This window comes from Eimeria necatrix, genomic scaffold (genome assembly GCF_000499385.1).
Source record: "Eimeria necatrix Houghton genomic scaffold, Enh_scaff322, whole genome shotgun sequence".
Lineage (NCBI taxonomy): Eukaryota > Apicomplexa > Conoidasida > Eucoccidiorida > Eimeriidae > Eimeria > Eimeria necatrix.
The window spans coordinates 3,605-26,104 of NW_013655317.1; the positions used below are offsets into that span (position 1 = coordinate 3,605).

A 22,500-nucleotide genomic window follows, 5' to 3' on the forward strand; every position below is an offset into this window, starting at 1 on the left:
AAACCCTAAACCCCAAACCCTAAACCCTAAACCCTAAACCCTAAACCCTAAACCCTAAACCCTACCTTGTCGCTCATTTCCCAAGTTTCAACAGGGTCTATTTCAAGATAGTCTTTAGCAGCAGCATCTGTGACAGCTTTTGTTTCCCCGTACATTGAGGCCTCTTTCATGGCGTATTTGCTCCAGTACCTGCCTCAAACCCTAAACCCTAAACCCTAAACCCTAAACCCTAAACCCTAAACCCTAAACCCTGATTGATGAGCGCTGCTGGCGGCTGGAGAGGAGGCGAAAAGAGCCTTGCTAACGTCTAGGCGGCGGCAGCGCTCGGCGCAGCGCCAGCGCCTAGGGTTTAGGGTTTAGGGTTTAGGGTTTAGGGTTTAGGGTTTAGGGTTTACCCCGTGATGGCGTAGTCGGCCCTGGAAAACTCCGGAGTCAAAAGGTTTAAAGCCTCAGCAGCAAACTGCGCTGTGGCCCCTCCAGACATGAACAGCAAATTGTGAGTTTGGGGAATTTCCAGAAAACGAGTTGCTGCTTCTTTTGCTTCCTGCAGCACCTTCTTGAAGTGCGGGCCGCGGTGGCTCTGCAGCAGCAGCAGCAGCAGCAGCAGCAGCAGCAGTAGCAGCAGCAGCAGCAGCAGCAGCAGGACTGCTGCAGCAGCAGCAGAGGGAACGGCACTGGCTGCGGCTGCGCAGGGCTGCGCGCCCAAGTGGCAGCAGCAGCAAGAGCAGCAGCAGCAGCAGCAGCAAAGGGGAGCAGCAGCAAGAGCAGCAGCAAGAGCAGCAGCAGCAAGAGCAGCAGCAACAAACCATTTCCATCACGCTGATTCCCCAGCCTCTGAAGTCGACCAGCTCGCGCTGCACATCTTCCATGACCTCCACAGGCAGCTGGCAGGGCCCTGCAGCAGCAGCAGCAGCAGCAGAAGCAGCAGGAGCAGCAGAAGCAGCAGCAGCAGCAGCAGCGGCAGCAGCGGCAGCAGCAGCAGCAGCAGCAGCAGCACAAATGTTATGTTGCTGTTGGCAGACAGCGCAGTGGCCTCAGGTGTACGGACACATGTGCGCGTTTAGATGCGGAATAAATAGTGAATTAGATTAAATTAATTAATTAAATAAATTAAATAATTTAATTTATTAAATTAAATGTTTTAATTTAATTTCTATTCACCAGCAGAGAAGTTCAAAAGGCGCTTCGACTGCGACATTTTGCTGCTCGGGGTCACCTGCTGCAGCGCGGAGTGTACGTACACCTCAAAACCAACAGCCTTCGCAGCCCCACGCAGCTCTAAATGGAAGCAAATTAAATCACAAAATATAAATTCTGAAAATAAATACTTTTGCGCTTTTGTGGAGGCAAAAGTCTGCTGCTTGAGCGGCCGTAACCGCTGCTGCTGCTGCTGCTGCTGCTGTCGCTGCTGCTGCTGCTGCTGCTGCTGCTGCTGGCTGGGGTGAGTTACAAATGCAAACACAAATGATAGGCTAAATCAAAGGCCTTTAAGTTCCCACAAAGTCAGGCCTCAATTCATTACCGGGAGCTGCTGCTCGCAGCTGCTGCTGCCGCCGCAGCAGCAGCTGCTGCGGCTCCGGCTGCTGGGACCAGCAGCAGCAGCAGCAGCAGCAGCAGCAGCAGCAGCAGCAGCAGCAGCTGCTGCGCCAGCCCTCCTCAGCATCGTCTGCATTTCCGTTATATTTCGTGTCGGCCAAATTAGCAGACGAGGGAGATCAGGTTTAAGTGGACTTCAGCAGCAGCAGCAGCAGCAGCAGCAGCAGCAGCAGCAGCAGGGAGCAGCAGCAGGAGCTGCTGCTGCTGGTGGCTGCAGTCGAGCGGGACTCTCTTGTCCCCATTTTGCGAAGAAGCCTCACAACGCTGACTGGAAGGCGCAGCTTTGCTGCAGCAGCAGCAGCAGCAGCAGCAGCAGCAGCAGCAGCCGCATCGTCCGCCGCAGCGAGAATGGCAGCAGTTCCAGTGACGCGCACCGCAGCAGCAGCAGCAGCAGCAGCAGCAGCAGCAGCAGCGCCCTACAGCAAGCCAGCAGCAACAGCAGCAGCAGCGTCCGGCCGTGTGGGGGCCTCCCACTGCCGCAGGGCCCCCTGGGGGCCCCTGGGGGCCCCCCGGGGCCCCCCGGGGGCCCCCTGGGAGCCCCCGGGGGCCTCGCGCCACTTTGCTGCGCGGACGCGCCGCATGCGTGAGGAGCAGCAGCGGCGGCGGCAGCAGCAGCAGCAGCAGCAGCAGCAGCAGCAGCAGGAGTGGGGTTTGTGGGCTTCTTCCGCGCGTCCCGCGCCGCTGCCCGCACACCCCCAGCAGCAGCAGCAGCAGCAGCAGCAGCAGCAGCAGCAGCAGCAGGGCCTCGGGACCCAGCTGCTGCTCGCAGTGGCCTCTGGGGCTGGGGTCTTTCTGGGCTTTGCCCTTTTGGCCCGCCTGTGGGGCTGGGGGGCCCCCAGGGCCCTCCACGTGGACCCTGCGGGCCGCCCCGTGGACCCTCTCACGGGGGCCCCCCTCTCCCTCTAAACCCTAAACCCTAAACCCTAAACCCTAAACCCTAAACCCCCCCCCTGGGCCCTGCGTCTGCGGCCCTCGCGCAGGGCCTGCGCAGGCAGCGCCAGGGGGGCCCCCAGAGGACTCCCGGGGGCCCCATCGGACCCGGGGGCCCCCTGGGGGCCCCAGGGCCCCCGGGGGGCCCCCAAGGGCCTCCAGGGGGCCCCAGGGGCCCCGGGGCCCTCAAAGAGGCCACTTGGGGCCTCCAGGGGTCCCGTAGGGGCCCCTCGACGGTTCGGTGGGGCCCCCTGGGGCCTTCCGGGGTCCCCCTGGGGCCCCCTGGGGCCCCCTAGGGCCCCCCTGGGGCCCCCTGGGGGCCACCTGGGGCCCCCTGGGGGCCCCCTGGGGCCCCCTGGGGGCCCCCTGGGGGCCCCTTCTTTTAGGCTTTTGGCAGTTCCTGTGGGGCCTACAGTTTGCAGGGTTTGCGCTGCAGCTGCTGGGGCCCCCTGCCGCTGCTTGGGCTGGCAAGGGCCGCCATTTTATTGCAAAAAGGGTTCATTTGGGGGCCCCCGGGGGCCCTCAGGGCCCTTTGGGGGCCCCCAGGGGGCCCCGGGGGCCCCCGGGGGGCCCCCCGGGGGCCCCAGAGGCTCTTTGGCTGGCTGATTTGTTTGGGACTTGAAGACAAAAAATGTTTGTTTTAAAATGTTTATTTCGAAATGTTTTTTTAAAAAGTTTATTTCGAAATGTTTTTTTAAAGGTTTATTAAATGGAGTGCTGGGTGTAGACTTGCAGTTGTTAAAAAGTAAAAAGACAAACTTGTTTTAAGTTCTTTTAATTATTAATTGAATTAATAATTAAAAGAAATTAAAAATTAATTATTAATTGAATTTTAATTAAGTTAAAATTCAATTAATAATTTTTAAACAGAATATTCACACCTCCAGCTGGGCCTGCGGTGTACGTACACTGCCCGTGCCACCCCACAACTGTTTTAAAGACAAGGGGCCCCCAGGGGGCCCCTTTGGGCCCTGTAGGGGCCCCCTTAAGGGCCCCCTAGGGTCCCTTTAGGGGCCCCCTAGGGCCCCCCTGGGGGCCCCTTAGGGGCCCCCTAGGGGCCCTCAGAGGACCCTTCCAAGAGCCTCTTAGGGGCCCCTCATAAGGGCCCCCCAAGGGCCCCCCGAGAATTCCTGGGGGCCCCCTAGGGGCCCCCTGGGGGCTTTTTAGGGGCCTCTTGGGGGCCCCCTTAGGGCCCCCTAGGGGGCCCTAAAGGGGCCCCCAAAGGGCCCCAAAGGGCCCCTTGAGGGCCCCCTAGGGGGCCCTAAGGGGGCCCCCGTGAGTGCATGCAAAAAGAAAGAAGGTTGTGGGGTTTGTTGAGTTGTTTGTGTTTTCGGGTGTATGTACACCCCAGGGTGTCGCAAGTTTGGACTTTGGACTTTTAGGAAAAGTCTTTTTGCATTTATTTCTTTTTCATCTTTTTGCATTTATTTCCTTTTCATCTTTTTGCTTTTATTTCTTTTATTTCTTCATTTAATTTTTAATTTGTTTCTTTTTTGATTTATTTATTTTTCTTTTTTTAATTAAAAAGACAACTTCGAAGCAGAAAGCCATTCCTGGCAGTGCAGCACTTTCCTGATTTCATTTTATTTATTTTTAATTTTTAATTTATTTATTTTTAATTTATTTTTAATTTACTTTTAATTTATTTTTAATTTATTTTTGATTATTCATTATTTATTATTTGCTGCTTGTTGAGTGGAAAAAGTAAATGGACCAATTAGTTAATATAAACGTATTCATATTTTTATAGTAGCCAGCTACCTAAATAGCTAGCTAGCTAGCTAGCTAGCCGCCTGGCTAGCTAGCTAGGTAACTAGCTAGCAGCCTAGCTAGCTTGCTAGCTAGCTAGCTAGCTAGCCGCCTAGCTAGCTAGCTAGCTAGCAAGCCGCCTAGCTAGCTAGCAAGCTAGCTAGCAAGCTAGCTAGCTAGCAAGCAAGCTAGCGAGCAAGCAAGCTAGCTAGCTAGCCAGGTGGCTAGCTAGATGGTTAGCTAGCTGGACAATTCACTGGGCAGTAGCCCACTATCTAGCTAGCTAGCTAGCTAGCTAGCTAGCCGGCTAGCTGGCTGGCTGGCTAGCTAGCTAGCTGGCTAGCTAGCTAGCTAGCTTGCTAGTTAGGCAGCTGGCTAGCTAGCTAGCCATTGGGCTGGCTAGCTGTTCGTACACAGAGCAGCGGAAGATAAAACAGTGGGGCCCCAGGCCTCATATATTTGCTGCTGCTGCTGCTGCCGCTGCTGCTGTTGCTGCTGCTGCTGTTGCTGCTGCCGCTGCTAGTGCTAGGCCGTGGAGGCGTTTAGTGTAGCCTCTCTGCAGGCCTTTCTGGGGCGAACCAGAAGTGATTGAGCTGCTGCTGCTCTGCTGCAGCAGCAGCAGCAGCAGCAGCAGCAGCAGGGTCAGCAGCAGCAGCAGCGGGGTGTACGTACACACGAGACGTCAGCTGCTGCTTATACACCGGAGAGCATTTGTATGCACAAAGCCCCAGTGCAGCACAAATGGAGCTTACTGCTGCTGCTGCTGCTGGTGTTGCTGCTGCTGCTGCTGGTGTTGCTGCTGCTGCTGCTGCTGCTGCTGGTGCTGCTGCTGCTGCTGCTGCTGCTGCTGGTGCAGGTGCTGCCGCTGCTGCTGGGGCTGCTGGTTTGCCAATTGCTACCAGTGCAGCGCCGCTTCCTGTGAGGCCGCTGGCTTGCAGCACTTGCTGCTGCTGCTGCTGCTGCTGCAGTGCCTCTGCTGCTGCTGCTGCTGCTGCTGCTGTGCGGGGCGCGGTGATGGCGCTGAGGGCTGCTGCTGCTGCTGCCACTTGTGGCTGCAGTGCAGCAGCAGCAGCAAACAAATCGTTGCTGAGCAAACAGCGACGGAAGGCATTTACCACTGCTCGCGGCGGCGCCTCTGCTGCTGCTGCTGCTGCTGCTGCTGCTGCTGCTGGTGCCGCTGCTGCTGCTTCTGCTGCAGTTGGTGCTGCTGCTGCTGCTGCAGCGCCGTCCTTACCCATAAGCCACTGAGAGACCAACTCGATGTCTCCGCCCCAGTCGCTGCTGCTGTTGCTGTTGCTGCTGCTGCTGCTGTTGCTGCTGCTGCTGCTGCTGCTGCTGTGGGCAGCAGCGTCAAACTGCTTGAAGACTTCCCGCGAGGACAGCCCCTCACTGCCCTTGACAACGAACACCTCCAGCTGCTGCTGCTGCTGCTGCTGTTGCTGCTGCTGCTGCTGCAGAGCGTGCTGCAGCAGCAGCAGCAGGCGGGAGGAGCAGCAGCAAACCTTTTCGCCGCGGCTGCAGCAAACGGCGCCGCCGCTGCTGCTGAGGAAAAAGGGGACATCTGAGCCGAGCTGTAGAGACACCAGAGAGGCCATCTCAGCAGCACTAAATGGAAGCCCTGCTGCTGCTGCTGCTGCTGCTGCTGCTGCTGCTGCTGCTGCTGCTGGGGCTTTTCCGCTTGCAGATGCTGCTTTTGCTGTTGCTGCTTCCGCTGCAGCTGCCGCTGGGGGCGCCGTTGCTTCGCCATTGCTATAGGTGGCTCCCAGTCGTATATGTTGTTGTTGCTGCTGCTGCTGCTGTTGCTGCTGCTGCTGCTGCTGTTGCTGCTGCTGCTGCTGCTGCTGTTGCTGCTGTTGCTGCTGCTGCTGCGAGAAGAACCCCTTGGTAAGCAGAACATCTGCTGCATGCAGCACAGCAGCAGCATTGGAAGAGCCCCCGCCCAGGCCGGCCTCCATGGGTATTTCCTTTTTTAGGTGCACCACAAACTTCACTTGCTGCTGCTGCTGCTGCTGCTGCTGCTGCTGCTGCTGCTGCTGCTGCTGCAGGCAGTGCTGCCTGAAGAAGTTCAGGGCCTTGAAGACCAGGTTTTTCTCTGGAGGGCAATTCAGGTCTTTGCTGCAGAACAGAACGTCCCCTTGGCTGCTGACGGAGACAAATGGAAACCTGCTGCTGCTGCTGCTGCTGCTGCTGCTGCTGCTGCTGCTGCTGCTGCCGCAGGCTGCAGCGTCCAGTGAGAAGCCCGGCGGCTTCAAGTGTACAGACAGCTCGTCGTAGAGACTGATGGTCTGAAAGGCCGACAGCAGCTCATGGTACCCGTCACTCTTGCTGCTGCTGCTGCTGCTGCTGCTGCTGCTGCTGCTTCTGCTGCTGCTGCTGCTGCGGGGAAAGACTTTAAGGAAGAGGTTTACCTTCGCTGGGCTGCAGAGGCGCAGCCCCACAGTGAAGGGACATTTGCTGTCGCCGCAGGTGCAGGGGGGCTTAGCAGCAGCAGCAGCAGCAGCAGCAGCAGCAGCTGCTGCTGCTGCTGCTGCTGCTGCAGTAGCTGCTGCTGTTCGTGCTGCTGTTGGAGCTGCTTCAGAAAAGGCTGCTATTCTTACCTTGGGCGTGCGGGTGGAAGCTGCCCGTTGCTGCCTCTTCTGGACTTTTGCTGCTGCTGCTGCTGCTGCTGCTGCTGTTGCAAACGCGGGCTGCAGCTGCTGCTGCAGCAGCAGCCGTGCGGAGCAGCGCAGCTGCGCTGCTGTGCGTCTTGTGGGAAGCAGCAGCACTCGTGCATGCTGCTGCATGAGGCCCTCAGCAGCAGCAAGCGGCAGCAGCAGCAGCACCAGCAGCGGCAGCAGCAGCTGCAGCAGCAGCAAGCCCCGACGGGAGACAGACCCCATTGAGCCGCCGTCGCAGCTGCTGCTAGAGCACTGCAGCAGAAAAACAGCAGACTATAGAAGGTTACTGCATACTAGAGTTAACTGCAGCAGCAGCAGCAGCAGCAGCTGCTGCTGCTGCTGCTGCGGCAGCAGCAGCCATGGCGGCAGCAGCAGTCGTCGTTATCTTGCAAAGCCTGCTGCTTCTTGTCTTGCAACTGATATTACAAAAGCAAATAAACAGAAAGACAAGGTCGAGCAGCAGCAGCAGCAGCAGCAGCTGCTGCTGCTGCTGCTGCTGCTGCTGCTGCTGCGTGGGGCCCCTCGGGGGGCCCCTGTCGGCTGCGCCGACCCAGCTGTGTCGTATCCCAAGGTGAAGGGTTTAGGGTTTAGGGTTTAGGGTTTAGACTAGTGAGTCTTGTTAATGCATCTTCGAGGTTTCGTGGCAACAGGGCCTCACGCGTTGCTGCTGCTGCTGCTGTTGCTGCTGCTGCTGCTATTGTGGCAGTCGCTGCTGCTGCAGCCGTTGCTTCTATGCTGCTGCAGCAGCAGCAGCAGCACCTTTCTCTGGCGACTAGTTTTTGCTTATTAGTTTCCAGGGCTTCTTTACTGAGCAGCAGCAGCAGCAGCAGCAGCAGCAGCAGCGGCAGCAGCAGCAGCAGCTCTGCTGCTCGCTTTGCTGCTGTGCCTGTTGACCGCTGCAGAAGGGCTGGGGCGGAATACTTCCAAACCCTAAACCCTAAACCCTAAACCCTAAACCCTAAACCCTTCTGCTGCGAGCCCTTCAGGCGAATACAGCAGCCCAAAGACAGGGAGATAAAGGCGAAGCAAAAAGACCCCCAAGACAAATAAATAAACAAATAATAAATAAATAAAAAATAAATAAATAAATAAATAAATAAATAAATAATAAATTAAAATAAATAAATAAAAGAATAAAAGGATAAACAAATAAACAATAAATAAAAACTCCACAATAAAATGCGCCCTTAGTCCTACGCTTTGGGGGCCCCCCCGGGGCCCCCTGGGGGCCCCCTGGGGGCCCCCCGGGGCCCCCTGGGGGCTCCCCGGGGCCCCCTGGGGGCCCCCCGGGGCCCCCGGGGGCCCCCGGGGGCCCCTGGGTTCCGGATAGAGAAGGGGCCCCCAAACGTTAAGTGCAGCAGGGCCCCTCAGGGGCCCCCGGGGGCCCCCGGGGGCCCCCGGGGGCCCCCTGGGGCCCCCGGGGGCCCCCAGGTTGTGGGTGCAGCAGGAGACCCCGGGAGTGCCCACGTTATGGCCAACAGGGGCCCCCAGGGGCCCCTGGGGGGCCCCCGGGAGTGCCCACGTTATGGCCAACAGGGGCCCCCAGGGGCCCCTGGGGGGCCCCCAGGTTTTGGGTGCAGCAGGGGCCCCAGTTTCTGGGTACAGGAGGGGCCCCCGGGGCCCCCGGAGCTTTTCTTGGAAGACCGCCAAGATCTGAGGGGCGTCTTCTCTCTATGGCTCCTCCTCTGCTGCTGCTGCTGCTGCTGCTGCTGCTGCTGCTGCTGCTGCTGCTGCTGCTGTTGCTGCTGCTGCTGCTGCTGCTGCTGCTGGTGCTGCCGCTGCTACGACTACTACTAGTACTACTGCTGCTGCTGCTGTGCTGCTGCACCTGCTGCTGCAGCTGCTGCTTTGCTTCTCTTGAAATACTCCTTTCTCATGTGCCCCTCATTTATTATCCTTTTCAGCTGTCTCCCAAAGTGCTGCTGCTTCCCTAAACCCTAAACCCTAAACCCTAAACCCCCAGTCTTCTTCTTCAGGTGTTTCTCAGTCTTCTTTTAAGCTGCCTTCCCGGGCGTTCGTCCCGCCTCAAACCCTAAACCCTAAACCCTAAACCCCAAACCCTAAACCCTAAACCCTAAAACCTGTGCCCTCCTCAAGTTTTCCCAGCACCAAAAATGCACTGGAATCCAACAAACACTCTGCGTAGTTGCGGAGCTACGCCAATGCTGCTGCTGCCGCTGCTGCTGCTGCTGCTGCTGCTGCTGCTGCTGCTGCTGCTGCCCCACTAGCAGCTGGTGCTCGCGCTGCCACTGTGCTGCAGCAGCAAATAAGAGTTGCTGCTGCGTCGTTGGTTTGCTGCACTTGTCTGTGTTGTTGGAAAGCGGCTACACCTGGAGCGCAGCAGCAGCAGGCGCTGCTGCTGCTGCTGCAGGGCGGCTGCTGCTGCTGCTGCAGAAGCTGCTGCTGCTGCTGCTGCAGCAGCAGAGCGAAGTGTACATACACCCCAAGCACTCTACAGTGTCACGACAGATGCCTCCGGGACAAAACCCTAATTAGGGAATTAAGTTCAGACTTGAACCTGCTTCTCCTTTGGCCTCTAGCAGCAGCAGCAGCAGTTGCTGCTGCTGCTGGCGCTGCTGCTGCTGCTGCTGCGTCTTCGGGGCCCGCTGGGTCGGTGCCGCTGCTGCTGCTGCTGCCGCTGCTCGAGTCCAGCGCAGCAGCAGCAGTCGTTGCTGCTGCTGCTGCTGCTGCTGCCTCAGGGTCTCCTTCGGCCTCGCTGCGGTGCCGCTGCTGCTGGAGGTGCCAGTCGCTGCTGCTGCTGCTGCCGCGCTGCCGCCGCTGCCCGCCTTCTGCAGCAGCAGCAGCAGCAGCAGCAGGAGCAGCAGCAGCAGCAGGAGCTGACCGCCGGCTAATGAAGATTCTGCCCGAAGTGCTGCTGCGGATTCGCCGCAGCAGCGCCCGCCGCTGCGGCAGCCCCCGCGGGGCGTCGCTGCCCCCCCCTGCAGCAGCAGCAGCAGCAGCTGCTGCTGCTGCTGCATCGCCGTCAGCAGCAGCAGCAGCAGCAGCAGCAGCACTTGTGGGGCGCATCGAAGCCACAAGGGCCCCCCAGAGTCTGCGGCGTCTGCTGTCTGCTGCTGAGTGGGCCCTTCTGAATCTCCTTCTTCTCCAGCGGAGTCTTTGCTGCTGCTGCTGCAGCGGGGGCACCTCTCCCTGCTGCTGCTGCTGCTGCTGCTGCTGCGGGGCTGCTGCTGCTGCTCGGAACAGCGAAAACCGCCGTGCTGCTCTCCTGCTGCGCTGCTGCTGCTGCTGCAGCAGCGCAGCAGGATAGTCCACCTGACACACCGCGTGGCAGCACCAACACTCCAGCAGCAAACAGCCCAGCAGCGAAATGTTCCTCGTGCTGCAGCGCCCGCATATCACGATCATCACCTGCAGCAGCAGCAGCAGCAGCAGCAGCAGCAGCAGCAAATGCAGTGGCAGCAGCAGCAGCAGCAAATGCAGTGGCAGCAGCAGCAGCAAAGGCAGTGGCAGCAGCAGCAGCAGCAAATGCAGTAGCAGCAGCAGCAGCAAATGCAGTGGCAGCAGCAGCAGCAGCAAATGCAGTGGCAGCAGCAGCAGCAGCAAATGCAGTGGCAGCAGCAGCAGAATGCAGAAGAAGCAGCAGTTGAAGCAGCAGGGGCAAATGCAGCAGCAACAGCAGCAGCAAGTGCAGCAGCAACAGCAAATGCAGCAGCAGCAACAGCAAATGCAGCAGCAGCAACGGCAAATGCAGCAGCAGCAGCAGCACGCCGCACCGACAGCAGCAGCAGACACAGCAGCCGGTGCTGCGCCAGCAGAACAAACACCAACAGCAAGCGCAGCAGCAACTGCAGCAGCAGCAGCAGCAGCAGCAGCAGCACTGAAGCGAAGCAGCAGCAGCGAGAGGGGAGCAGCAGCAGCTGCTGCAGTAAGACGCACCTGTCCTCCTACAGGAGCATTGGCCTGTGTTGCTGCTGCTGCACTCGGCTCTGCTGGCTGCTGCTGCTGCTGCTGCTGCTGCTGCTGCTGCTGCTCTGTGTGCAGGGCGGCTGTCTCTTCAAGCTGCTGCCTGAGCTGCTGCTGCTGCTGGGCGAGGCCGAACTGCTGCAACGTCTGCTGCTGCTGCTGCTGCTGCAGCGCGAGCGGCTCCTGCTGCTGCTGCTGCTGCTGCTGCTGCTGCTGCAGCGGGGGCGCAGCATTCAAAGTGGAGCAGCTGCTGCACTGTACGAACACTGCCCGCGAGTCGAAGTGCAGCAAAGAGCTGCAGGCGTGGCAGCGCAGCAGCCGCACGGGAGACTCTTCTGCTGCTTCCTGCATGCAAACACAAGCTGCTGCTGCTGCTGCTGCTGCTGCTGCTGCTGCTGCTGGTGCTGCTGCTGGTGCTGCTGCTGCTGCTGCTGGTGATGGTGGTGGGTGGTGGGGGGGTGCTGCTTGCGTGGTGCTGGGGTGCTGCTGCTGCTGCTGCAGTGGGCTGCTGCTAGGGGTGAAGTGCTGCTGCTGCTGCTGCTGCTGCTGCTGCAGGCGCTGAAGCAAAAAGGGTTTAGGGTTTAGGGTTTAGGGTTTAGGGTTTACGGGATAGACGGGAGGCGGAGGCAAATTCTCTATGCCTGCAACAGAAGAGACAACTCCATTTGGAGACAAAAGAAAGAAGCAGCGGTCCCCCACAAACACAGGGTCGCTGCTGCTGCTGCTGCTGCTGCTGCTGCTGCTGCTACTGCTGCTGCTGCTGCTACTGCTGCTGCTGCTGCTACTGCTGCTGCTGCTGCTGCTGTTGTTGTTGGCGGTGCTGCTGCTGCTGATATTGTTGCTGTCGCTGCTGCTCGCAGCGGTCGGCGCAGCAGCTGCTCCTACTGCCCCTCTCCCCGTCGCTTCTGCTGCTGCTGCTGCTGCTGCTGCTGCTGCTGCTGCTGCTCGGTCGGCTGCCGGCTGCTGCTGCACAGCAGAGGGCGAAGAAAGCTCAAGCTGCTGCGCAGCAGCAGCTTCACTGCCACCAGAGCCATCAAGCGGAGCAGCAGCAGCAGCTGCTGCTGCTGCAGCACGGGCAGCAGCTGCTAAAGAAGCAGCATCTGCAGCACGGCCTTCACTGGAAGCAGCAGGGGCTGCAGCAGCTGCTGCAGCAGCTGCTGCAGCAGCTGCTGCAGCATCGGGAGCACTAACATCTGGTGCTGCTGCAGAAAGTGGCGGCTGAGCAGCTGGAGCAGCAGCAGCAGCAGCAGCAGCAACGGGTGCCTCAGCACTTGCTGCTGCAGGGGCCTCATCAGCTGCAGCAGGCACCAATGCTGCAGCAGCAGGAGGTGCTGCTGCTGCGCTGAGCAACAGACACAGCTCCCTCTGCTGCTGCTGCTGCTGCTGCTGAGGGTCTTCCTGCTGAAGCACAGCAGCAGCAGCACCGCTGCTGCTGCTGCAGCTGCTGCTGCTGCTCATCTGCTCCCACAAACAAGAAAAGCGGCTAAAGCGATAACGCGGCAGCAGCAGCAACAGCTGCCGCTGCTGCTGCTAGTGCAGTCGCCGCTTCGGGCTCCGCTGCTACGGAGATGAGGCTGCTGCTGCTGCTGCTGCTGCTGCTGCTGCTGCTCACAGGGTTATGGCCAGCCTCCCGCGTAATCCACGGGGAAGCCATTAAGCCAGCTGCAGCGGTGCTGCTGCGCCTTCCGCTGCTGCTGCTGCTGCAGCAGCTGCACGAGCTCGCTGCGCTCTGCTGCTGCTGCTCTTCGTGCTGCTGCGGGGAGCAGCTGTTGGCAGCAAGAGCTGCAGCGTTATTCTGCTTGCTGCTTCTGCATGCGCCTCCCGTGTTGCAGTTGCTGCTGCGGAGCAGCAGCCAATGAAGCACGTATATATCTAGCTGATGGTCTGGGGCGGACACTGCAGCAGCAGCAGCAGCAGCAGCAAGATCGGCAGGAGCAGCAGCAGCGGGGTCTACAGAAAACAAAATAAAGGCATGCAGGATCCAAGGAGCCTGCACATGTATCCCGGGGTGCCTGGCTGCTGCTGTTGCTGCTGTTGCTGCTGTTGCTGCTGCTGCTGCTGCTGTTGCTGCTGCAGGCACCGCTTCCGTGCTGCAGCTGCTTCAGACGCCCAGAGAGCTCCCAACAAGAGCAGCTCCTTCAAAAGCCAACATAAACAAAGAAATGACAAGGCACAAGCAGCAAAGGCAGCAGCAGCAGCAGCAGCAACAGCAGCAGCTCGGGCGCCCTTGGGTCTGCTCGATGAACATGCAGCGGCCCCACGCAGCAGCAGCAGCAGCAGCACGAGCAGCAGCAGCAAAGACACAGCAAAGAATCGACTTGATTGAATCTAAGGATTACGTTTTGAGTCTTCTGTAGGCTTCGGCTGCTGCAGCAAGGGCTGAGACGACAGTTCGTGCTGCAGCAGCTAGTTGCAGCACCAGCAGCAGCAGCAGCAGCTACTGCGGCAGCAAAACCAAGAGCTCGGGCATTTTTAGTTATTTGCTGCTATTAAAGTGCTTACAAGCACTAGTTGCAGCTGCAGCGGTTTTGCCTGCAGCAGCAGCAGCAGCACACGGCAGCAGCAGCAGCTGCTGCAGACACTAGAGGCAGCTGGCCGCCGCCGCAGCAGCAGCGGCAGCAGCAGCAGCAGAACTCGCAGCACTCGCGCAGCAGCAGCAGGTGCTGCCCCACGAATGCCTGGGCCGAGCAATCGGCAGCAGCTGTTGTGACAGCCGCAGCAGCAGCAGCAACAGCAGCAGCAGCAGCAACAGCAGCAGCAGCAGCAACAGCAGCAGGTGCAGCAGCAGCAGCAGGAGCAGCAGCAGCAGCAGCAGAGACAGGTGGAGCGCCAGTTTCGGCAGCAGGTGAGGGGTCGGTCTTGTCCCTTTTGTAAGCATCAGCAGCAAACCTGTTGGGGCTTGCAGCAGCAGCAGCAGCAGCAGCAGCAGCAGCAGCAAGAGCAGCAAGTGGACGCTCGCTGCACTCTTGCTGCCGCTTATGCGGCTGCGGAAGCAGCTTGAAAGCCGCAGTTTCCGCGACAGCTGCGACCAGCAGCATCAGCAGCGACAGCAGCAGCAGCAGCAGCAGCCACAGCAGCAGCAGCAGCAGCAGCAGCAGCAGCAGCAGCAGCAGCAGCACTATGGGAAGCAAGTGCTGCAAGAACGCCTTATCGGGTGTACGTGTGCCCCGCGAGAGCCGCAAGGATTTCGCGGACGCAAATAAGCCCTGGCCAGGAGAATATTTGTACGTGCTGCTGCTGCTGCTGCTGCTGCTGCTGCTGCTGCTGCTGTTGCTGCTGCTGTTGCTGCTGCTGCTGCTGTTGCTGCTGCTGGTGCTGCTGCTGCTGCTGTTGCCTTTCCGCAGCTGCGGTTCTGCGCTCAGCGCCGAGGCCGGCTGATGCTGGTGCATGTGCAGTTGCTGCTGCTGCTGCTGCAGCAACTGCTGCTGCTGCAGCAACTGCTGCTGCTGCAGCAACTGCTGCTGCTGCTTTAGAGTCTGCTGCTGCTGCTGCTGTGTCTATGTTGAGGCTCCCACTGCTGATGGCGCAGCTGCTAAGTCTGCTGCTGCTGCTGCTGTTGCTGCTGTACTCTGTAGCAGATGTGTACGCAGTTGTCCGCAGCAGCAGCAGCTGCGGCTGCTGCTGCTTTGCTGCTGCTGCTGCTGCGGCCAGCGGGTGCTGTCTACAGATGTGGTTTTTGCTGCAACATGGCGTTTTTTGCTGCTGCTGCTGCTGCTGCTGCTGCTGCTGCTGCTGCTGCTTCTGCTGCGCGCAGCACGAGGGCGTCTGCTGCTGACGGGCTGCAGCAGCAGCAAACGGAGCTGCTGCTGCTGCAGCAAGCTTCTTCTTTCCCCCCCCAGCCCTCTTCAGTCTCCGCGAGGGTTTCAGATGAAAGCAGATACACAAAAGGAGCAAGCAGTGCTGCTGCTGCTGCTGCTGCTGCTGCTGCTGCTGCTGCTGCTAGCCCCCGCTTTTCCTGCGGCACTTCAAACACCCTCAGGAGCATCCCCTCTTTAGCCCGCATTGCTGACACCCAGCAGCAGCAGCAGCAGCAGCAGCAGCAGCAGCAGCAGCAAGTGTAGCAGTCAGCAGCAAATAAGGCGAAGGGCCCGCAGAGCAAAAGCGGGCCATATATGCGCAAGCCGTGGTGGATGCGGCAGCAGCAGCAGCTGCTGCTGCTGCGAAACTGCAGCAGCAGCAGCAGCTGCTGCGGTGCTGCAGCAGCCGCAGTAGGTACTGTGGCCGCTTTCGCAGCAGCAGCGGCAGCAGCAAGTGCTGCTGCTTTTTCCACTGCAGCAGCAATCGCCTTGGAGCCAACAGCAGCAATGGTTTCGCAGCAGCAGCAGCTGCAGCAGCAGCGCGGAGTGCTCGATTTGCTTCCCAGCAGCTTACATGTTTAGACAGTTGCTGCTGCTGCTGCTGCTGCTGCTGCTGCTGCTGCTGCTGCTGCTATGTCGCTTGGTAGCTTTCAGTGGTCGTTTTGACTGTCTGCCGCATAGGGGAGCGGGAGCAGCAACAGCTGCTGCAGCTGCAGCAGCTGTTGCTGCAGCAGCAACAGCAGCAGCAGCAGCAGCGGCAGCTGCAGCAGCTGCAGCAGTGGCAGCTGCTGCAGCGGCGAGAGCAACAGCGGCTGCCGCAGCAATGGCAACGGCAGCAGCAGCAGCAGCAGCAGCAGCAGCAGCAGCAGCAGCAAGTAGCAGCAGATGCAGACCTCGCCTTTGCAAAGGCGCTTATCTTTGGCTATCAGCCCCTGGAATATCCTTTGTGGTTTAGGGTTTAGGGTTTAGGGTTTAGGGTTTAGGGTTTAAGTTAGGGTTTACGGTTTTTAGTTTAGGGATCTAAACCGCCAAATGAGGGTTTAGGGTTTAGGAGCCCCTGTGTGCAGGCCTAGAAGTTAGGGTTTACGGGTCTTCCGGCCTTCGCTAGGGTTTAGGGTTTAGGGTTTAGGGTTTAGGGTTTCGAGAGCTGCTGGCTGCTGCTGTGGAGAGAGGTGGGGGGAGCTGAAGAGCTCTGGATTTGTTTAACACGCAAACCCTCGTAAACCCTAAACCCTCGTTAACCCTAAACCCTCGTAAACCCTAAACCCTCGCAAACCCTTATCGCTAAACCCTAAACCCTCGCAAGCCGGCGGCGAAGAAGCACCAACGCTCTGGGCTCTAGGGCTTCAGCACTAGGGCATAGGGTTTAGGGTTTAGGGTTTAGGGTTTAGGGTTTACGGGGAGGAAGCTGGTAGGGTTTGTATTTGAGAGTCTAGGGTTTAGGGTTTATGGGGTTTCGGTCGATAAGACAGTTCAGCGTGGGGTGTATAGCTGTTGAGGGTTTAGGGTTTAGGGTTTAGGGTTTTGACACGCGCGTAAGCATTTCAGGACTCCCAGCCACCTCAATAGATGCACATAGGCCCGTAAACCTTATTTTCAGTTAGAGTTTAGGGTTTAGGGTTTAGGGTTTAGGGTTTAGGGTTTAGGGTTTGGGGTGGTTTCGGGTGTGCAGAGAACACCGCAGCAGCAGCAGAGTTGGAGACGCGCAAGCAAGACGCGAAATGGAAATAGAAGTGGCGAAAAGGAGGAAAATAAATAAATAAATAAATAAATAAATTAAAAATAAATAAATAAATAAAAAATAAATAAATAAAAAACAAAAAATAAATAAAAAAACGAAAAAAAGAGGAAATTTCAAGCCGGAGAAGCGGCGGAGGACGAGAGGGTCACGCGGAAACCCTAAACCCTAAACCCTAAACCCTAAACCCTAAACCCTGAGGCCGCGTTTTTGGGCGTCTTGGGCGTTTTGGCCGTCGAAACCTCGGGATTTTCGCAAACCCTAAACCCTAAACCCTAAACCCTAAACCCTAAACCCTAGCTGGCTGCGCGCGCAGCAGCGCCGCCTGTCCGATTTTCGCTGTCTCTGTCTCGGCCTCTCTCGCTGCTGGGGTGTACGTACACCTGGGTTAGGGTTTGCGGTTTTGCTGCAGCAGTGCGGACAGAAGTATCCTCTTTGCGTTCGCCTTTCTCGCCGCAAACCACGATTTAGGGTTTAGGGTTTAGGGTTTGAAGATGGCTCGAGTGTGCCGCGGGCTGGTGACTCTCTCTGTGGCTCTCGCTGCGCTGCTGAGCAGCAGCAGCAGCAGCAGCAGCAGCAGCAGCAGCTTGTTCGCTGCTGCGGGCTCCGTGCCGCCGACCAGCAGCAGCAGCAGCAGCAGCAGCAGCAGCAGCACGAGCACAACCACTGCAGCGCCAGTGCTGCCGCCGCTGGACCTTTCTGCTGCTGGCCTCGAGGCCTTTCTGAAGGAGCTGCTGGGGGAGCTGGGATCGGGATCGGGATCGGGATCGGGATCGGGATCGGGATCGGGATCGGTTTTGCCGGGGCTGGAGGAGCCGCTGGCGCAGCTGGTGGCGGCCCTGGGGGAGCTGCTGCAGGCCGTGGAGGGGCTGCTGCTGCCGCAGCAGCAGCAGCAGCAGCTGCAGCAGCTGACAGCTTCGCTGCGCTCCGTAGTGCAGCAGCAAAACCTCATCAGCAGCAAACTCCACTCGCTGCAGCAAATTGCTGCTGAGGGGCCCTTAGCAGCAAACGAGCTGCTGTCGCTGCAGGCCATAGCGCAGCGGCTGCTGCAGCAGTTCAACAGCTTGGAAGCAGCAGGGCTGCAGCTGCTGCAGCAGCTCAAGGCTTTCTTCCAGAACTTGCTGCCCGAGCAGCAGCAGCAGCAGCAGCAGCAGCAGGACCAGCAGCAGCAGCAGCAGCAGCCCGACAAGGGCGAGCTCGAGCTCCAGACCGACCACATCATGAGGGCCGCCAGGACCCTCTTCCCCGACATCATCAACTAAACCCTAAACCCTAAATTAGGGTTTAGGGTTTGGCTCATCCGCGGCAAGACGCAACGCGCCCCAGCCGCAAACCACTCGCTGCTGCTGCTGCTCCGCTGCAGCAACACCCGCAGCAACAGCTGCAGCAGCTCCTGCTGCTCCTGCAGCTGCTGCAGCAGCAGCTGCTGCTGCAGCAGCTGCTGCTGCAGCAGCTGCTGCAGCAGCTGCTGCTGCAGCAGCAGAAATTGTTGTTTTAAACCGCTTTTAATTTGTTTAAAGGACCTTTGAGAAACGCAAACCCTCGCTCGGTAAACCCCAAAGTCCAAACCCTAGAAAGGCTTCAGGTCTTAGTTTCATAAACCCCAAACCCTAAACCCTAAACCCTAAACCCTAGAAGACCCGAAACCAAGGCCCCGTGAAACAGCTGCGTTGGCCCGGTGTACGTACACCCGAACTCAGCAGCAGCTGCTGCTGTCAGTCAAAGTGCTGCGGACTTCGTTTTTGCTGTTGCTGTTGCTGCTGCTGCTGCTGCTGCTGCTGCTGCTGCTGCTGCTTGTGCTGCTGCTGCTACTGTTGCTGCTGTTGCACGTGCTCGTGCTGCTGCGAAGGCTCTCGTTACCTCTGAGGCTAAAGTTATTGCAACTGCTGCTGCCTTCGCTGCTGCTGCTGCTGCTGCTGCTGCTGCTGCTTCTGCTGCTGGACTTCGCTCAGCAGCAGCAAAGGCCTTCGCTGCAGCAACTGCATCAGCATCGAAGCTGCAGCAGGTTGTAGATGTGCTGCTGCTGCGGAGCCGTGAGCTGCGTTCTGCTGCTGCTGCAGCAACACAGCAGCAGCAGCAAGCCCTGCAGCTGCAGCAGCATGCTTTGCTGCTGCAGCAGCACGCATAGTAGCTGCAGCAGCAGGCCTTACTGCTGCGTCGTTAAGCGCTTCTGCAGCAGCAGCACATGCTGCTGCTGCTGCTGCAGCAAATCGGTAACCTTAAAATCTGTGTCGCTGCAGCAGCAACCCCAAACCTAAGCTCCGTGCTGCAGCAGCAGCAGCAAATAGAGCTGCGGCAACGGAAGACACAGCAGCAAGAGCAAAGACACAGCAGCAGCGATAGAAGACACGGCAGCAAAACTTCTGCAGGCAAGAGCTGCAGCAATAGCAGCAGCAGCAGCAAAGACACAGCAGCAGCAGTAGAAGACACGGCAGCAGAACTTCTGGCAACAAGATCCGCAGCGATAGCAGCAGCAGCAGCAGCAGCAGCAGCAGCGGCTTCGGTGGCGCCAGCAAGCTGCGAGGCAGCAACTCGGGCACGGACAAGAGCAGCAGCAGCAACAGCAGCAGCAGCAGCGGCTCGTGCTGCTGCTGCTACACATTTAACCTGACTAGTTTCTGCTATTGATACTTAAGCAGCAATTTCACTTATTTATAGCAGCAGCAGCAGCAGCAGCAGCAGGGAAAGCACTGCGACTGTGCCGGGCCCCACTGCTGGACCACCTGCTGCTGCTGCTGCTGCTGCTGCAGCAGCAGCTGCTGCTGCTGCAGTTCATTCCCAGCGCGTGTGCAGCAGATAAGACTTCTGGTAAGCTTCAAGACCTTCAAATGTGGCTGCTGCTTTTGCTGCTACTCATGCTGCTGCTGCCGCTGCTGCCGCTGCAGACTGCTGCCGACGGCGGTGTGTGGGACCGTTGCTGCAGCTGCTGCCGCTGCATGCAGCAGCAGCAGCAGCAACAACAGCGCCAGCAGCAATGAAGCTTTCCTTTTTCCTTTCGCTTCTGCGCTGCTATTTGGAGAAAGTCACGGCAGCAGCAGCAGCAACAGCAGCAGCAGCAAGCCCATGGCAGCAGCAGCAGCAGAGTTACGCCTTGGCACAGCCGATGCAGCAGCAGCAGCGGTAGCAGCAGCAGCAGCAGCAGCAGCAGCAGCAGCTAACGCCTCCAATGTCGATAAAGCCCATAGATTTCGCTGCTCTCCTTGCGGAGGCCCGAGCGGCTCGCAAGAAGCAGCAGCAGCTGCAAAAAGAGCAGCAGCAGCAGCAGCAGCTGCTGCTGCAGCAGAACCAAGAGCAGCAGCAGCAGCAACAGCGCCTCGCTGACGAGACTATCCAATCAGTCCCAAACAGCTGCGGCAGCAACAGCAGCAGCAGCAGCAACAACAACAACAACAACGCCAGCAGTAGCAGCAGCAGTAGCAGCAGCAGCAGCGACAGCAACAGCAGCAGCAACAGCAACAGCAGCAGCAACGGCACGGAGGGCTCTCTGCCCCGTTTAAAATGGTCTATCTGCAGCACAGCCTTCGTTTTCAATTTGCTGCAGACGCAGAAGCCGCTGCAGCAGCAGCAGCTGCTGCAGCTGCTGCAGCAGCAGCACCCGTCCCCACAGCCGCAGCAGCAGCAGCAGCTGCTGCTGCTGCTGGATCTCCGCAGTGCGGATGCCTTTGACAAGTGCCACATAGCTCAAGCAACGCATGCAGAGCAGCTGCTGCAGAGAATCCTGCCTCCCCCACAGCAGCAGCAGCAGCAGCAGCAGCAGCAGCAGCAGCAGCAGCAGCAGCGACTGCGCATTGTTGCATACGCCGAGGATGAGGAGACAACGCGCTGCATCCTAGCAGAGATGGAGGGCCCTCCAGGCAGCAGCAGCAGCCGCAGCAGCAGCAGCAGCAGCAGCCGCAGCAGCAGCGTGCAGCGGCTGCTGCAGCTGCTGCAGCAGCTGCAGCAGCAGCTGCTGCTGGAGCTGCGCTGCATAGCGGGGGGCCTCGTTTGCTTCTGTGAAGACTACGGCTTTCTTTGTCTCAGTGCAGCAGAAGAAGCAGCAGCAGCACTGCGGCTGCATGCAGCAGCAGCAGCAGCACTCATGAGCTACCCCCAGGAGGTGCTGCGGGGGCAGCGGGAAGCAGCAGCAGCAGCAGCAGCAGCAGCAGCAGCAGCAGCAGCAGCAGCAACTGTGCCGTTCGCAGGCTTGTTTGTGGGCAAGCCGCTGCATGCACTCAGCAGCAACGTGCGCCGCCGGCTGCAGATAAAGCACCTTATAGATTTATCTGCTGCTGGCCTCAGCAGCAGCAGCAGCAGCAGCAGCAGCAGCAGTGGCAGCAGCAGCAGCAGCGTCAAGCACTGTAGTTGTTGCTGCAGCTGCTGCTGCGGCTGCGCCGCCAGGGCCACCGTTGAGTCGCCATCTGCGTGGCGGCCAGCAGCAGCAGCTGCTGCTGCTGCTGCTGCGTCTCCTGCTGCTGCTGCTGCTCTGCTGCACTACACCGTAGATGTGCCTCAAGTGGTGCAGCAGATACGGCAGCGGCTGGGCTCCACAGGCTGCAGCTGCAGCAGCAGCAGCAGCAGCAGCGGCAGCAGCAGCAGCAGCAGCGGCAGCAGCAGCAGCAGCTCAGGGTCCGTGTTGGTGGTTGCAGACGATGATGCATGCAGCCGCAGCGCAGCAACCCTGGTTCTTGCTGCCGCAATCAGCAGCAGCAGCAGCAGCAGCAGCAGCAGCAGCAGCAAGGACCCGATGGCAGCTCTTGCCCAAGTGCTTGGGAGATGGAAAGATGCGCTGCTGCTGCCGCAGCACATGCAGCAGCTGCGGCGCTGCAGCAGCAGAGCGGCTGCTGCTTACAGCAACAGTAACAGCAGCAGCAGCAGCAGCAGCAAAGAGGAAGAAGAAGAAGCAGATGAGTTGCTGCTGCAGCAAGCTGCTGCTGAGACTCTCACTATGTACACGGCGCCGCAGACTCCCCGGTTCTCTGGAACTGCAGCAGCAGCAGCAGCAGCAAGCGCTGCTGCTGCTGCTGCTGCTGCTGCTGCTGCATTTCGAGCAGCCTTAGTAACCCTGCAGCAGCAAAAAGATGTGAAGGCCGAGGACGCGTCTCAGCAGCAGCAGCAGCAGGTACAGCAGCAGCAGCAGCAGGAACAGCAGCAGCAGCAGCAGGAACAGCAGCAGCAGCAGTGCTTTCGACACGCAGCAGACTTGCTAGTGCAGGCTTTGTGGACGGGAAGCACCCAAGCAGCAGCAGCAGCAGCAGCAACAGCAGCAAGCAGCTTTGCTGCTGCGGGGCTCAAGCCAGCAGCAGCAGCAGCAGCAGCAGATGACGATGGCTGCTGCTGCTGCTGGTGGCTTGTGGCAGATCTCATTGGGCTGCTGTGCCTGCAGCAGCAACAACAGGAGCAGCAGCAGCAAGAGCAGCAGAAGACACTGCAGCAGCAGCAGCAGCAGCAAAAGCAGGACATACAGATGCTTGAAGGACTGCTTTTGCTGCTGCGTCGTGGTTTGCTGCTGCTCAGGGAAGAGCAGGCAGCAGCAGCAGCAGCAGCAGCAACTGCAGCAGCAGCAGACCGCTACAGCCCTGCGGGTGTCGCACTTTTAAATACTGCTGTTCTTTGGCAGCAGCTGCAGCAGCAGCAACCCGAGCAGCAAGTGCTGCTGCAGCAGCAGGGCAAGCAGCTGCGGAAGCTGCTGCTGCAGTTCTTAGGAAAGGCAGGCAGCACCTTGCTTGAAGCAGCTGAAGCAGCAGCCCTCAGCAGCAGCAGCAGCAGCAGCAGCAGCAGCAACAGCAGCAGGAGGGGAGAGACACTCTATGGCGTCCCCACTGAGGGGGTCCGCTGCGCTGCTGCTGCATTTTATTGCTTCTTCTTGCAACCCCTGGTGCTTGCTGAGCAGCAGCAGCAGCAGCAGCAGCAGCAGCAGCAGCAGCAGCAGCAGCAGAGAAGGCTGCAGCGCGGAGTTGAGAAGCTACGAAACTCACAGTGGGGCGAGACTGTGTCTGCTCTTGCTGCAGCTGCTGCAGCAGCTGCAGCAGCAAAGGGAACTGCAGCAGCGGTGTCACTGCTTCCCAGCAGCAGCAGCAGCAGCAGCAGCAGCAGAGCTGTGCCGGAGACGCTGCATGCAGTGCTACGGCCG

General features: G+C 59.0%; 8 protein-coding genes across 8 annotated transcripts in view; 4 read left to right on the forward strand and 4 right to left on the reverse strand.

Annotated features, from left to right (window-relative positions):
* ENH_00043330 (phosphoserine aminotransferase, putative) overlaps nt 1-869 on the reverse strand; it is a gene marked incomplete at both ends in the record, with an annotated part of 1,889 nt that extends 1,020 nt beyond the window's left edge. The window contains 3 exons of the mRNA XM_013585381.1: nt 66-189; nt 396-580; nt 807-869. Coding sequence (XP_013440835.1) covers nt 66-189; nt 396-580; nt 807-869 — 372 coding nt within the window. The remainder of the gene's footprint in view (nt 1-65; nt 190-395; nt 581-806) is intronic.
* Nucleotides 870-1,944: 1,075 nt separating this feature from the next.
* ENH_00043340 (hypothetical protein, conserved) lies at nt 1,945-2,502 on the forward strand (the record flags this gene model as incomplete). The annotated part of the gene is made up of 1 exon (XM_013585382.1): nt 1,945-2,502. One exon carries the CDS (start codon nt 1,945-1,947, stop codon nt 2,500-2,502), a length of 558 nt encoding a protein of 185 aa, XP_013440836.1.
* A 2,315-nt stretch (nt 2,503-4,817) lies between these two features.
* On the reverse strand, nt 4,818-7,154 carry ENH_00043350 (4-diphosphocytidyl-2-C-methyl-D-erythritol kinase, putative; the record flags this gene model as incomplete). Its single annotated transcript, XM_013585383.1, has 1 exon — nt 4,818-7,154. One exon carries the CDS (start codon nt 7,152-7,154, stop codon nt 4,818-4,820), a length of 2,337 nt encoding a protein of 778 aa, XP_013440837.1.
* Nucleotides 7,155-11,444: 4,290 nt separating this feature from the next.
* ENH_00043360 (hypothetical protein, conserved) lies at nt 11,445-12,314 on the reverse strand (the record flags this gene model as incomplete). Its single annotated transcript, XM_013585384.1, has 1 exon — nt 11,445-12,314. The coding sequence occupies one exon, from the start codon at nt 12,312-12,314 to the stop codon at nt 11,445-11,447; it is 870 nt and encodes a 289-aa protein (XP_013440838.1).
* Nucleotides 12,315-14,003: 1,689 nt separating this feature from the next.
* Nucleotides 14,004-14,859, reverse strand: ENH_00043370 (hypothetical protein; the record flags this gene model as incomplete). Its single annotated transcript, XM_013585385.1, has 2 exons — nt 14,004-14,597; nt 14,740-14,859. 2 exons carry the CDS (start codon nt 14,857-14,859, stop codon nt 14,004-14,006), a joined length of 714 nt encoding a protein of 237 aa, XP_013440839.1.
* Nucleotides 14,860-14,968: 109 nt separating this feature from the next.
* On the forward strand, nt 14,969-15,615 carry ENH_00043380 (hypothetical protein; the record flags this gene model as incomplete). The annotated part of the gene is made up of 2 exons (XM_013585386.1): nt 14,969-15,068; nt 15,335-15,615. 2 exons carry the CDS (start codon nt 14,969-14,971, stop codon nt 15,613-15,615), a joined length of 381 nt encoding a protein of 126 aa, XP_013440840.1.
* A 1,270-nt stretch (nt 15,616-16,885) lies between these two features.
* ENH_00043390 (hypothetical protein, conserved) lies at nt 16,886-17,653 on the forward strand (the record flags this gene model as incomplete). The annotated part of the gene is made up of 1 exon (XM_013585387.1): nt 16,886-17,653. One exon carries the CDS (start codon nt 16,886-16,888, stop codon nt 17,651-17,653), a length of 768 nt encoding a protein of 255 aa, XP_013440841.1.
* Nucleotides 17,654-19,557: 1,904 nt separating this feature from the next.
* ENH_00043400 (hypothetical protein, conserved) overlaps nt 19,558-22,500 on the forward strand; it is a gene marked incomplete at both ends in the record, with an annotated part of 2,970 nt that continues 27 nt past the window's right edge. The window contains one exon of the mRNA XM_013585388.1: nt 19,558-22,500. This exon is cut by the window's right edge and continues 27 nt beyond it. Within this exon, the coding sequence (XP_013440842.1) occupies nt 19,558-22,500 (2,943 nt within the window).